Raw genomic sequence first — 15,572 nt, 5'->3', positions numbered from 1 at the left:
TCACAACACTATGTTTGTCTTCCCTGTGGGAGATATATGCAAATAAGGAGACTATCAAGCTTATTGTACACATTTTGTATTTTGTTAGTCACTTCATATTTGGATCACAACAAACTACAAAAAACAATTGAACTTGAAGGTGAGGGATGTCTAAACTATAAACTGTGTAAAAAGTATCATAAATTATACCCCAAAATAGTATAAATATTACAGAATAAATACAAACATATCTTGGTTTTTAGTGTAGATTTGTGGGGTTAGTCTGAGGTAGTGAAACTGGCACATTTTTATTTCAACTTTAAAATATGGTAAAGCTATAATTAGTATGCAACCACATGTTTGAGAAGCATATGCAAAATTCTCATTTTTTTACCAATAAACGTTTTTTTTTTCAAATTGTAACTGACAAACAAAAGTAGAAAGTGTACATTTAAGATGTCTCTCTCACAATTCCATGGTTACAACAATCATAACAAAGTCAGAGCTGACTTGGACGAGACGGGGGGGGGGGGGGGGGGGGTAGAAGGGTGCTGAATGGCATTAAGGACATAGGGTACATGCGATGCATCATTGTTAAGATTATCAATATGTTGTATTGATTTTGCATTTATGTATTTGTATAATGTATCATTAATAAGAATAAAATAATTTCTTTTTAAGTTTGTAAAATGCCAAATAATGCAAAATTTTCAAACACGTTGACTGTAAGCAACAAAAAGATCTTAACCAATTCTTTCTCAACTCTACAATTTGATTATTCCTAGGTTTAGATATCGATAGACTGTACGATCCTTTGTGTCGTCAATGGCCTCCTCTGGGAGGGGGTTGACTGACGTGTGAGGACATGTCATGGTGTATCTTACAGACTGAGACATTGGATGTACCAGAATTTTAGTATGAGATAGTTCCAAAGTAGAATAAAACATGGATTCTTCATATCCTAAATATATTTCCAGCTTTTTACAGGCTTGGATTATTAGCAGACTACAACTTGTGTTAGCAAAATATTATGTCCCTACATATACCACTTGTAATTGTTTATGACAGATTCCACATATACAGAAATACCAGACTTGAAAACATTAGGAATCTGTTATCTTGGTCAATTCAAAATTTACATATCAACTCAGTGTTTATAGTTGAAAGGTTAAAACTAATCTTAATTGTATCTCGAAGAAAATGTCTTACAAATCATCACTAATGTCTTAAGACACAAAATAAATTGAAAGAGTGCAATTCAAAAGATTTTTTAAAATGAAAAAAAGTAAGAACAGAAAAATGTCTCTTGATAAAAATTCAAACTATTGTTGAACAAAATGAATAAAGACAAAAGTTTGACAACACAGGAAGTGACATCATCACAGCTTGAGAATGAAACCTGAACACAATGCATCCATTTTGGAAATGGCAATCCTCTCTACATGTAATAATGCTGTGTCATTAAAACAGAAATTAAAATAAAAGCAATAACTTCATAAAAATTGGCCACACACTTTGATGAAATTCTGAGCTCATCCTGTATATCGGTTCTCCACATAGCAGGTTACATGAATGTATAAAACTATGTTTTCTATGAAAAGAAAATATATCACAATATCAGATTAAAATTTTCAAAAGGATCGTATTATTCTTGATTTACCGATCAGTTGAAAACCTTTCATATCATTAAATATTGCTATATTTTCAGTTTGTTACTACTAAAAGTTAAGTCACAGCAAAGCTATTACATGTTTTCATTACCATAGTTACACACCAATACTTTCCTGGGTCATGACCTTTGACACCACAGCTCATCATGAAATCTGTGGAATCCTGGTTAATGATCTGTGACACCATGAAATTAACATGGAGTCTGATGACCTTTGACACCATAGGTCATCATGAAGTTTGTGTGGAATTCTGGTTAATGACCTTTGACACCAAAGGTCACACTACTTTAAAGGCTTTGTTCCTGTTCCCCTCCAAATGTATTAATTTTACTTCATTATCACCTCACTGTTACCATAGTAACAATACGAGGAATAAATGATGAATACATATGCACCAAGGTCAGGACAATTGAATTCCTACCCTTCATACTAATTCTCACTTAAAGAGAAAGATCTAAATTAAATGAGTTTACTTAACATAACTGCTTGAGCTCTTTTAACACACACACACACTTCTAACAGTGTCAAATACATGTTGTATGTCTCAAATGTCACAATATATATTTGTTTGGTTATTTCATAATCTTCTATCTTTTGTAAATCTTGTGCAATACAGTTTACGGTCACATAATTATTAGTTCTATTCTCACCATTATCGTCATAATCACCAACGGTGCCATTATTGTCGTCGTCATAGTCGTCGTCATCATCATTTCATTATATTTTCACTGTATTACAAAATCTCATATTTTTTACATCATATTCATTTTAACATCATTAGATACATGTACACATATTATTAACAATAATGTCTGAAATCTATAACCCACAAATACTAATATATTTCAGCTTTCCCACTCCCTCCACTAAATCTTAATACTGTCCATACTGTAATCTACCCTTCACAAAAATAACTGACCTTGCCATCTTGAATATAAAAATGGATTAAAAGTAGTTCTCAATTGTTCACAATTGTTAGAGTCATAACACAAACTCTGAATTTATTTTGGCAGTATCATCGAATAATCTTGACAATTTTTTATCCCAATTCAAATATTTTGTGACAGAGTTGTGTCTTTCTGCTGATTCGCCCATTTTTCAATGGATTTGAAGATACAGCACAAAATTGACAAATTAACACTTCCACCGAAAATTTGTTTTAAATCATTGTCTTTCATTTTCATGTTATCTTATCATCTCGTCAAAAACCTTCTGATTAATTAATTCCCTTCTTTTTTTCTTTCACCGCATTTCAAACTTTGTCATCTTAATCTAGGGTTTTTTGTCTTTCAAAGATTCAGATACTATTCTCATGACCTTTGACCTTAATTGTACATATTCCAAGACTACATCTTTGTTATAAGTCACATTGAACTCCTTTTGGGGGGTATCATGTGATATCATCATCCAATCATTGCTGTTTTGGGGCATCATGTGACATAATCATCCAATGGTTGCTGTTCTGGGGCATCAAGTGACTTAACCATCCAATCATTGCTGTTCTAGGGCATCATGTGATTCATTGTCACTCGTCACTATGATAATGTCTTTTGTTGGTGTTTTTCATTTCAACTATTAAATTGTTATTGATAACAGGTAACTTTGGAATTCAATAAAGTTGATTAATAAAAAAACAAGAAACATTAAGTTTTAGTATCTGACGCAATACCTGACAAACTTTGGGTAAGGGGGTTATTTCATAATTTTTTACAAACTTAAGACTAAGAGCTGTTGTGGAATGTATGTGTTATAGCCCTGTAGAATATTCCTTGACATGTTACCCTGGGTTTTTTCATCAAAATCTCCTGCTCAAAAAATATCTGACCACATGCCATGTTTTCTTGAAAGAGTTTGTTTTGTCCCTCATATTAAGTACCCAAAGTGCTAAAATATTTCATCGTTATTTTAATTAATTCTTCCATCATCAGCAACATCAGGCGTTTCTGGTGAACTTGGAGTATCCTCTTTCAGAGGTTCTTTAGAACTACTTGTACTGGGTGGCGGTAGTGTCAATCCGGTGATCTCACTTCTTGCTGAACCGTAGTCTGCTGAAAATGGATTAATGGTTTCTGTCATTCCAACTCCATCTGTTTGTTTGACGACTTTTTGCAGGGCAATATCATCTTCTATGTCTTGATACTTTTCACGAGGTCTCTCCGGTACGTTAACAATTGCTTGGAAAACATCGAAATGTTTCGGGATGTAATTTTTTTCAAATAGCCATTTCAGTGAGTAGGAAACAATAAGTATCGTTAGGAACGACATACACATTGAAAACGTACGGAATGGGAATAACTGCCCTTCTGCTTCATCATATAATGGGTAAAATATGTAAGGTTTTAAACTCAACAATGGTTCTCCACCACCTAGCCGTAGTATAAGACCAACGATATATCCAAGCAATGAACCGTAGGTGTTACATCCACTGAAGTACACAATACAGAAGAGTTGAGGAAAGAGAATGACATAGACCAAGTCAGAACACAGATACCATAATCCGTAAATGGTTTCTATGACGATTGCCATGAATGCTGCAAATCCAGTGATGAAAAAGATAGATATACGCATGACCCAAATGATTTCTCTCTCTGAAGCCTAGAAAACAAAAAAAAATAATACAATATTCAACAGGTAGGTGACCACGAAACAAAGAAAGATATTTTTTGACAACAGCTCATAAATGTCAAATTGAGTGATTCAAAATGATGTTTTGTGTACAGTGTGAACTAGGTAAATATTCTATCACTATGGCTATTTTTCAACCAAAATCATTTGAAAACTTAAAAATATCAGCATTTTTGTAAAACATGCAACAAAGCTGAAGTCTGGACAGTTCCTCTCATATGTGGGAAGAATTTTGGAAACATCAATGCCACTACCGAATAGCATTGGCCCTTTCCTTTCTATTTTATTCAGATAGGTTGATGGTCACAGCAAGAAATGCCGTCTGCTTGGATGCAGAATTGTAATTCAGAAGGTGAAGGTCACAGGTCACACAATTTGTCTTACTGCATACTAAATGTAATTGATAGGTTAAAGGTCAGAACAAAACCTTACCTGCTGTCTGAATACTAATTTATAGACATTGCGTGCAAACATTGAACTTGCTGAAAGTATGGAGGAGTCAGCTGATGACATGACTGCAGCCGACACAGCACCCAAACCAAAGAATGACACAGCTGTAGGTGTTAGGTACTGTAGAACTAATGGCAGAATCAACTCAGTATGGTTATGTGGACTCCCTGTATATGTTGTTTCATTCCAGTCTGTAAAAGAAAGACAAACATACTCTGTAATTTTCGGTACCTGAAAACATTACAACATTACAAACATTAGGTGCATCATAAAAATAATGAACATTCAATTTCTTGATCAACACCATAACTTCTGCTCCACACACTTCACATGCATTACTAGAGGTGCACATGAGAATTTTAATTTTAAATCCCCCAAGTATAAAATCTGAATATCTGATGAAGGCTGTGCCCCTTTAAACAAAAGTAACCACCAAAGACTATAAAGTTACAGACTGTGTCCCTTTAAACAAAAGTAACCACCAAAGACCATAAAGTTACAGACTGTGCCCCTTTAAACAAAAGTAACCAATCAGAACTATAAAGTTACACCCTTTAAAAATTTATTTGATTAAGTCCAATATGGTCACTAATTACCATAAGTAATTATCTTGTCATTATAGTATGACATGTCAGTAATAAATGTATTCATCTCTATGATGAGACTGACACGTTCTCTATCTGCAAATGATAACACTACACCAAGACCATGGAATTCAAACATTGGCCTTTAAAACACAACTTTTTGCTATCATATCTGTCTTTGATTCTGATTGGTAGAAGTGACAAATACTTACGAGTTGATGCTCCAATAGCACCAATCAGAACAGCTGGTATAGCCATAAAAATGCACCCTGCAGCTGCTATGAATGACAGTGCTTGGGCTCGCCATGCAGAGGATGATGACAATACACGTTGAAAGTATACCTGCCAGGGAATACCACCAAATGTCTGCAAAACAGATTTGAAATAAAGTTAGTGTATTGTTTTTGTATAGTAACACAAAGGAACTGCTCATTGGCATCCATATCATCAACAAATTTCTGAATTCATTTGGACCAATAATAAAGACAATTAATATTATTTAGTAGAAGAGATTATTACTCAGATAGTGGATTGTTATGACAAGATTAGTTGCAAGAAGTCAGAAGAGATAACAAACTTACCAGAAGCAGTGCATAGTCAATCCAGACACCAGCATACAGTGGGTCCCATGAACCCACCCAACCATCCTTGGTTCCAGTCAAAGATATAGGTTCAACTGCTTCATGCAGGAAGGCAAATGGAATACAGAGCCACTGGAAGTGAAAAATGGTGACATTTGGATTCAGGGGAACGTAAACAGATATCAGAATAAACAAATGCAGTACAAAATGATTGTTTGTAGTTTTTGAAAACTTTTGAGTTGTTGAACCATCCATTTTTTATCTTTGCTCTAAAATGTTTCTATGTAGTATGAGATAGTAAACCTTACTCATTAAAACAGCTATTACATGATAGGGCTTGTCAAACAACATGAAAGCATATAGATCAGACGCCTTGCAAAATGAGAATGGCTGGAGAAATTACCATGTCAAGACTCAGTGGGTAGATATAAACAAAAGAATCACAAATACTAACTCTGGGGGCGCTATAATGCAAACCAGTATATTGAAGTAAATTTTTTTTCGCATGGTGATCACTTTAAATAATGATGATGGAATACTCAAAGCAATGAATCTATACTTTGTGGGATCAACTCTTGCTGCTGTTATGTGTTCCTGATTCACTAGTCCTTGCACTAAACTTAAAAGTAGACCTACAAATAAGGTATGATACGACAGATATCACCATGATGTGTCTGTGTTATGAGGGCAATAACTAGACAAATGCTTTAAACAGTTGGACTCATTAGTTATCTCCTTTTCCTGGTTCACTGTTACATTTCTGATAATGAAGAAATGAATGAATGAATGAATGAATGAATGGCTAACTCTGTTTCATCATAATCATGACAAAAGAGTGAGGGGTATTTGTTGTGGACAAATAACTTACCAAACCAATAAATATACAAATAAGTTGGACAACATCGGTGTATGCCACTGAATAAAGACCTCCCATTACAGTATAAAACATAGCTATACATGCTGAGGCTATAATTGATATTTTGATATCGAGGTCCAAAATAACACTTAGTGTTGCACCTGTAACAGATGGAGATAAATAACAGATAAGCTGGGAGTCATAAAAACAAAATGATTACATCACACTAACTCTGGGGGCGCTATACCATGATTACTTTATCCTACTTAGCAATTAAGGGTTTGCTATACATGAAAGAAACTCACCATTATGTAACTTTTGGATCTCATCCATCAATTAACATTGAACATATTGATATGAGAAAGGCTTAAATGAATTTTAACATCTGTGTTTTAACTTTGAAAGTTAATTTTGAGAATAATGTGCAAATTTAGACAATGTAACGTCACTCTTTCTTCATAAAGACACATTTGTATAAATATTGAACTTTTCAGCAAGAACAGTTTTCTTAAACAAATTAACAACAAAAGCTTAAGACATTTTTACTTTTGAGAAGATATTTGTTTCTGGAATACTTACCTAAGGCAGAGAGAATAGCAGCAGACCAGAAGACTTCTCCTAGAAGGGCTGGTATGAATAGTAAACCACCCATACGTTCACCGTACTTTAACTGGAAGGGATCTAACATAGTCACATAACCCTGCGATCTCATCTGCTTGGCAAACAAAATGCCACCTGAAGCATAAACAAAAAATATGCATTTTTGAATAGACGTCAAGTTTTCGTCCATATTATTTTTATACCAAGAATTGGATCGTCCTTTCATGATGTAATTATACATTCAGATACAAAAATGAATGATTGAATTACAAATACAAGGCCAGGCTGACATCAAGTATGAGTATAAAGGCCTGGGATTCAATCCCACGGTCCCCCTTTAGAGTCATATGGATTACATCATTACTTTGTTCAGGTTTATCTTTTTCTACAGCTCCACCAGACAACTGCTTCTCACCTAAATGTTAATCCTAATCTGATCTGGGCCATTAAGCCTTGTGACCAAATATCACATTTTAAGACGTAATTTTCCAATTGACTATGCGATCATTTTGCCTTGACCACATAATCATCTTCCACATCACAAGAAATATCGCCACCAAATTTCACAATGATCAGATCTATAGCTATGGAATTTAAATCTAGTAAGAGACATGCACAGTGCTTACCTAATTTGCATATCACTAGTCAGACCACTTTGCTTTGACTGTTCCTCCAAAAAGATATACAAAGGAACATACAAATGACCCCCCCCCCCCTCCCCTAAGTTTGCAATCCACTTCTTGGTTTTGAAGACATTCACAGACACAGACTTGTTATACCACTACACAATGTCAAGTTCAATTGTGTTACAAAATAATTCTAGAAGAATATAGTTCAAAATTTGTGTAGACTACTTACCAAGTACTAAACTAAGGGCATAGCCCCATGGTGCTTGTGCCCATATGAGCCCAAGACTGAACACTGCCTCTGCTGTTCCGTTTATATAACCTCCTCCCACCCATGTAGCTGTAGATAGAAAGACAAGTGTTATTAATATTGCTTTGAATTTTGATATTGGTGATCTCAATGATTTCAATCTATTGCACAAAGTGATACATTATGACCTCCTCATCACAATGTTCATGTTTGACCACTAGATGGCGCTGTTCAAGAACCCAAACTGGTTGGTACTGCGGGTGATAGCATATCATAGTAGCACAATTTATGAGTTTCATGCTCTTTTTTAAAAGTTTCTCCTCAATATTAGGATGAACATCAAACAATAATATTTTCTATAAATCATCATTAAACCTAACAGTTCAAAATGTGTGTAAAAATTCAGAGTTGTATCACCTATAAATATGGTCTTATTTGCATTGAAAATTTTCTAAACCAGTGAGAAGAGACATCTCCTTCCCTGTCTGCACTACCTGTCTACAATTTCTAAATGCCCACTTCAAAACTTATCTACATCCCTGCTAAATGAACAAAATGACCATTACTGATACATGTGAGACTAAATGCACCAACCAAAACTAGCCTGGAATCCATTAGTCTTGGTTACCCGACTTCTCGCTGCTCGCTACAGATTATCACTTCTCAAACAACTGATAGATATATTAATTACAACAAACAGGCCTTGTAAGCCCATTTTTATGCTTGGAAGAAATGTACTGTGTGACTTTCATTTGTATCTCATTTCCACAGACTTTAGTTTGGGGTGGTCTCGTAGGCAGAGCCCCCAGTGGCGAGAGGCTGGGTAACCGAGAATAGGAATCCATGCAAATGGGTTTTTGAATTTGTTATTTCTCCATTTGCCTGGATTCCAGAACAAACACACAGACAGACACATACTACACCAAGTGCACTTGAATACTTTCAGTGACAGTTCTATTTGTTCAAAACCTTAGTTAAGTTTGTTTTAATGCTATCAACATTGGCCTATACAATATAATAGTGTTGAGAACCCTTGCAAAAAAAACCATTTCATTGAAAAAAAAATCGTAAAAGTATCATATATCAAATATTACTAATCCAATAACTAGCTGTGGAGAAGGCTGTCCCTCTGGATTCCCTAAACATAAATTTTCATTTTCATATGTACAGTGTTACACAGTATATTTGAAAACCTAAACAATTTCTAGAGGCAAATTTTCCGTTGATCATTAATATATAGATTTTTTTGAACTCGTAATAAAACATTTCAAAAAGATAAAGACAAATATTCACTTCTTTCACAGATGAAACAAACTCCCAAAATATGTACTGCATATCTTTCGTAATCAAAATTCTATATGCATCACAACTTGGGTCTCCAGGAATCGGTTACAACACAAACATTCTCAGTACATTTTGATTTATGATACCTCAAACTGTAATTGCCTTCATCTTGCCAACAAAGCCTTTCCCTTGAAATATCAACACGGAGAGACAGCCTGACTACATAGTGATTTATTTATCCCTGTTCTTTGATCTCCTCTCCCTCATTAACTTCCTTTATATCATACACTCAATATACGCCCATCAACTCCAATGTTAATTTCATTTTGTTTCTGATGACACGTGTATGAAATGAACAACACTCTTTGTTAGATAGGTAGTCAGTTGCATAGGTTGTAAAGGTTAAAGGTCATGCCAACTCTGTATGTCATCAAATTTCTGGGGCAAAGCAAATCAGAAAATACAAATTAAGCAAAAAATCGCAATTATATGTGATGACAACTTTTTCCAGTGATGTATAACTCTATAAAGGACAGGATGTGTCGTACAAACAAGTCTATTTTCATCCATCTATGTTTTATTCATTTATTCACAAATTTTATAATAATTTTGAATACTCTGGTTATTAGTTTTCACTGAGAACAATTGTAGATCATCAATCAACCTACACCTTCCAAAAATAATATGTGCACAAAAATTCTGAAAAAATAAATTTTGCAAACAAAAATCACAAATAGATATACAGAGCAATATTTTGGTGATTTTATTTTCAAATATGGCATCTTTTTACAAGATCTGCACATTAATTATTGTGAATAATTACACTAATTTATTCAACTTCATATTCCAGTCAAATCTTAAGGTAAATCTTTCAGTTATGTAAGTTTTACTGACTTCAATTCAAACTAATTGCAGTGAAGTCTTGGGGAAATGGGTTTGTCATCTTTTATGCAATATATGGTATAAAGTCATTTTTGTTTGCATTTCCAAAATAGGGAATACCTTGAAAAATGCTTCAATTTTGGAGCTACTAACTCTCTACACAATGCAAATATCTTGGAAATGCCTAAATTTGGGACCAGGAACTTTCTAGGCAATGTGAATATCTTGGAAATGTGGGCTTTATGTGCAATGTGACAGAACATTTTGGAAATGCCGACATTTTGGACCGGGATCTTTTTTCTAGGCAATGTGGATATCTTGGAAATGCCTCAGTTTTGGACCAGGCCCCCCAAGTACTAAGTGGGTAGACCACTTTCTATGACGCTTCTCCTCAACATGTACATACATTAAACACTGTCTCATCTCATTCCACACACTCATTCAATTTATCTGTGTTCTGGATAGAAATCTAATTTAACAGTTAATAGCCAAGAGGGTTACCTACATTTGTAACTAAACCAACTAAACTCTCAGTTTTAACATATCACACAACATCATACATAATTGTAGTGTCTTCTGCTTCATGTAGACAGCCTTCAAGTTTCAAAATGTGTGGAAAATAATTCTAATTCAATGTAACCAGTAACATCTCAAAATAATTTGAATGCAATTTGATTGAAGATATAGAGGGCATTCACAATATAGAGAGCATTCACGATATACAGGGCATTCATGATAGAGGACATTCATGATTATATAGAAGGCATTCACGATATAGAGGGTATTCATGATATAGAGGGCATTCACGATATAGAGGACATTCACGATATAGAGGACATTCACGATATAGACGGCATTCAATAAGGTGTCTTTGGCCCTCTACTGATAACTTGATCATCAGGCCTCCATATTGAGATAATGTAGTGAATGTCAAATCTGACAGTATCAGTTACAATGACTTTCTTAATCTGAAAATGTTATCTTCTATTAGAAATGTACGTGTAACTAGAATTTGAAATTTGATGTAACATACACGTACATGTATACATGTAGCCATGTGACAATATCACTCTCAAGCGTAAAACCTCGCATCAAAATCAGACAGTATCAGCTGTGATGACTTTCTCAATCTGAAAATTGTCTTTTTTTTATTAGAAATGTACATTTTATGGTGCATGTAGCCTACTACTACAAACTGTACTAAAGGGAGCCATACACTTACTCTCCAGTGTGCACCTTTCTAATCAAATACTTACGATATCTGTTACAATGACTTTCTCAATCTCAATATTGTATCTTCTAAAAAAAATGCAACTTTATTTTGAAATTCTACTACACAGCATGATAAAATCTCTCTCAAGTATAAACTCTCCAATCCAATCTGATAGTAGATTGTTACATTGACTTTCACATTCTGTGTTAGAAAATAACTTCAATTTTAATATTTAAGGAATGGTATACCAAAATCACTTTCAAGTTTAGAATCTAACACTTTCTACTACACTGAATTTTTCAACCGTAAAATTGTGTCTTCTCTAACAAGAAACATAGTTTTAATTTGAATATTGCAGCTTGGTGTGACAAGTCACTTTCAGGTGTACAAAATCTCCCATCAAAATATGAGCCTCTGCTAAAATGACATTTTTGATCTTGAGATTGTGTGTTTGCTAGAAAAGTAATTCAATTTGTGAAATGTTATCGCATACTGTGACAAAATCATTCTGAAGTGTAAAATCTCTCTATTTTGAGTGAACTGACCAAATGTCATCTTCAGCCTACTGATGTACTGTAGTTAATCATTGGATACTGATGCTGTTACCATGGAAACCCTTGCCAGGGGTTCATCTTATCTCCTGATGTAGCCTGACCTTCTTTATTCCCTGAAATTACTGCTAGAGCATCATCTTTCTATCCAATTGCCCTGTATATACAATTCCTAAATGCACTTTGTACAAAGTACATCAGTATAATTATTGAAGTCACCTAAATAAATTTGCAGGAGTACAATCTAGTTAATTTGTCCGAGCATTTTTGAATCTTGCACAAGTGTACTCAGTTGATTGCTGTCGCTGCACTTACCACTCCAGTATTGCTGCTCATTTTTTGGTCAGATATTTTTCACAATTTTTACATTTTCCATCAGTAATGTTAGTTGCTTAGGCTGTGAACATAAATTTGCCAAAAATGAGTTGGCCATTCATGTCTATTAATTTCTTGTATCCTTATTTTTCAGTGCCATTAAATAATTCACCACACACGTACATTCATTTGATTTCCTTCCTGCTATTAGTAGAAGCCTTGTAATAAAACAAAATCTAAAATATTTACAAAATATTTATCATAAATTTATCATATTTATTGCCCAAATTGATTTAAATCTAATCTTAAATCCAAGTTAGATTTCGCATAAATTTGAAAACAAAAATATCGAAAGTGAAAATTTTAAATCACTTTCAATTTACGACATACAAAATATCATTTGGTAATTACATTCACACAGAACAGCGGCTGTATAAAGGTGTGACATAAACAAGACTTGAAAAGAAATTTGATTTTGTCAGCAGTATTATATTCTGGCAGGGGCGATATAATTTCGATGTTAAATGTAAGAAATACTAAATAAAACTAATTTTGATTTGCTGCTGTATATAAAACACATGATTAATTCTAGTGCATCTTGTATTACACTCTTCCTCAATCATCTTAAGTTTCAAAAATTTCTTCAAGAACTGCATCCTCTTGTAAGTAGCAGGCATTCTACATATATTTATAAACTTGAGGACACATTGTGATTCATTGAACTCTAGTCTCTCTAAATTTTAATGTCATGACAAAATTGATTCAACTAAGCAGGTCAGAGGTCAATCACCAGTGACCTAGTCTGTAAGGTCAGAGGTCGTCACACTGTGACATCTGTATTAAGTAGAGCATTAATTTAACAGAGCAGAGGGTTCTTAGATTAAAACTAATTCATCCATGACAGGGTGGTAAGATAAGGGTCACATAAATCTCGCAATGGCTGAAAAGAGATTATTTCACAAGATACTCGATAAATCAGGTGTGCTACGGTATAACAGTCTTATATTGTAGTCTGAAATGTGAGTCAAATTATCTTTTGAACAGAATACAGCTTTTTTATCGGTAGGTTCAAATATGTTCCCATATTTTAATTGGCCAACTGTCTGAAATGTTAGTCAAGTTATCTTTTGAACAGAATACAGCTTTTTTATCGGTAGGTTCAAATATGTTCCCATATTTTAATTGGCCAACTGTCTGAAATGTTAGTCAAGTTATCTTTTGAACAGAATACAGCTTTTTTATCGGTAGATTCAAATATGTTCCCATATTTTAATTGGCCAACTGTCTGAAATGTTAGTCAAATTATCTTTTGAACGGAATATGGTCTTTTTACTGGTAGGTTCAAATATGTTTTCTTTTATTGGCTAGCTGACTGAAATGTTCATTCATTTATCTTGTAAACCAAATACAGTATCCTTATTGGTAGATTCAAATGTGTTCTCATATTCCCATTGGCTATCTGTTTATCTGTTTAAAATTCAAACTAAATAGTGTTCTAAATCTCTTAAAAGACATTGACGTAGATATGGGGAAATAAAGAAAATGTTCGCACTTTTTTTATCTCTCAACATTAGACATTGCTTTTTCAGCTATACGCGTTTATTCAAAATTATTTGAAAGTTTGTTTTAAAATAATACATTTTAATCTCTTTTACTGGGAACACTTATAAATATATATATTGGAAAAGTTTTCAGTAAAATTTTTGGCACACCACAACAATATTGTTGATTGAAATAATATGTGATTCTTATTTTCATCTTCGAACTAAAATTTTACTGTAAAATGTATCACAATTTGTAAGAAATCCCTATACTTTTTTCATGTTACGATGTGACGACTGGCAATGACAGCAGGTTAAACAGATGTTTAAAGGTGAAACATCATCCAAGAAATCAATTGGGATGAAAAAAAGCGTTATTAGCAGATCAATAAAATCAGGAGTGAAATGCCTATTATAAAGATCCTATTGATTACTGTTATGATGCTTGTCACTGTATACTTTGTAAATCGCAATGGATTTTTATCAAAATCTCAATCTCACGAACATATCCTGCTTAATCTGTAAGGGTCACAAACATATCATGTGTAATCAATCTATGTGGGTAAGGTACTGTGTGGGTGTGTAGATAGAGTAAGTTTCATTTAATTTAATTGATAGTTTACAAATCTAGAGCTCAGGGAAAAAACCATGAAACTTTGTTATTTCGGAAACAGCACAGCCAAACTGTCTGCAACAAAAATACTTTTGCAATCAGTATCAGCACAATTCGGAAATACAATGGGAATGATGAGTCTGGAGTCAAAGCCAACTATGTATGGGTATATAAAAAACCCGAATTCTGTATCTGACAGGACATTTCACAGTATTTCACAAACTATAATTTTTATGCTAACTATAAACATAAACTGAAATGGAAAACTCCATGACACCAACAGCATATTTTGTGATGTAAAAACAACACCAAATTATATTATAAAATTGTGTGTTGATTCAGTCTGGAAACCACACTGTTAAAAGGAGACTTTTCACAAGATTTAGATTAACTACACTTTTTCTTAGCAAAAAAAATGACAAAATCGAGTTTGTACATCACAAACATGGTAAAGCTTTTTAGAAACTTAAACTAAAAAAAACAGTCAAAATGAAACTATTATTGACCAAAATTTTTCATGGGAGATGAACCAGATTTGAACATTTTTGTATTATTTTTGTTTCATGTGAAAAATTGCATGTTGTGCTCACTGATACGTGTATAAATTATCAATAGTACTGGTAACACGAAATCTGTCACATCTGTCTCATCATAATGGAGGAAATAAGTACATGTAATTTGTGGACAGGATTTTTGGTATCCAAATATTACTGTTGGCATCAGGGCGATAGAAAACATACATATGTGTAAACCTGTAATTACTCTATGGATATTTCACACTTACTTTTTAAGGCACAAATCAAAATAAAAACAATACCAGTAGTTTTATGTAAGTATTTAAAATTTAGATAAAAGAGATGCCTCAAGTTGGCTCACGTATGTGTCTGAATGGAGTTCTGTAGATTGTGAGTAAGTGTATGTTAGAATTTTTTTTAAAGGTTGGCCAGTATCC

The 15,572-nt window shown here is 33.7% G+C and overlaps 1 protein-coding gene across 1 annotated transcript in view; it reads right to left on the bottom strand.

Moving 5' to 3' along the window:
* Positions 1 to 1,570: 1,570 nt before the first annotated feature.
* LOC144446556 (high-affinity choline transporter 1-like) overlaps positions 1,571 to 15,572 on the bottom strand; it is a 32,561-nt gene continuing 18,559 nt past the window's right edge. Inside the window, exons 2-8 of the mRNA XM_078136348.1 lie at positions 8,204 to 8,311; positions 7,325 to 7,480; positions 6,758 to 6,906; positions 5,890 to 6,021; positions 5,521 to 5,674; positions 4,707 to 4,915; positions 1,571 to 4,244 (exon numbers count right to left, since the gene is read on the bottom strand). Of these exons, the coding sequence (XP_077992474.1) occupies positions 3,555 to 4,244; positions 4,707 to 4,915; positions 5,521 to 5,674; positions 5,890 to 6,021; positions 6,758 to 6,906; positions 7,325 to 7,480; positions 8,204 to 8,311 (1,598 nt within the window). The 3' untranslated portion in view covers positions 1,571 to 3,554. The remainder of the gene's footprint in view (positions 4,245 to 4,706; positions 4,916 to 5,520; positions 5,675 to 5,889; positions 6,022 to 6,757; positions 6,907 to 7,324; positions 7,481 to 8,203; positions 8,312 to 15,572) is intronic.

Source organism: Glandiceps talaboti, chromosome 15 (assembly GCF_964340395.1).
Source record: "Glandiceps talaboti chromosome 15, keGlaTala1.1, whole genome shotgun sequence".
Lineage (NCBI taxonomy): Eukaryota > Metazoa > Hemichordata > Enteropneusta > Spengelidae > Glandiceps > Glandiceps talaboti.
Note: the sequence above shows the minus strand (reverse complement) of the source record. Positions and strands in the feature narration are given on the sequence as shown.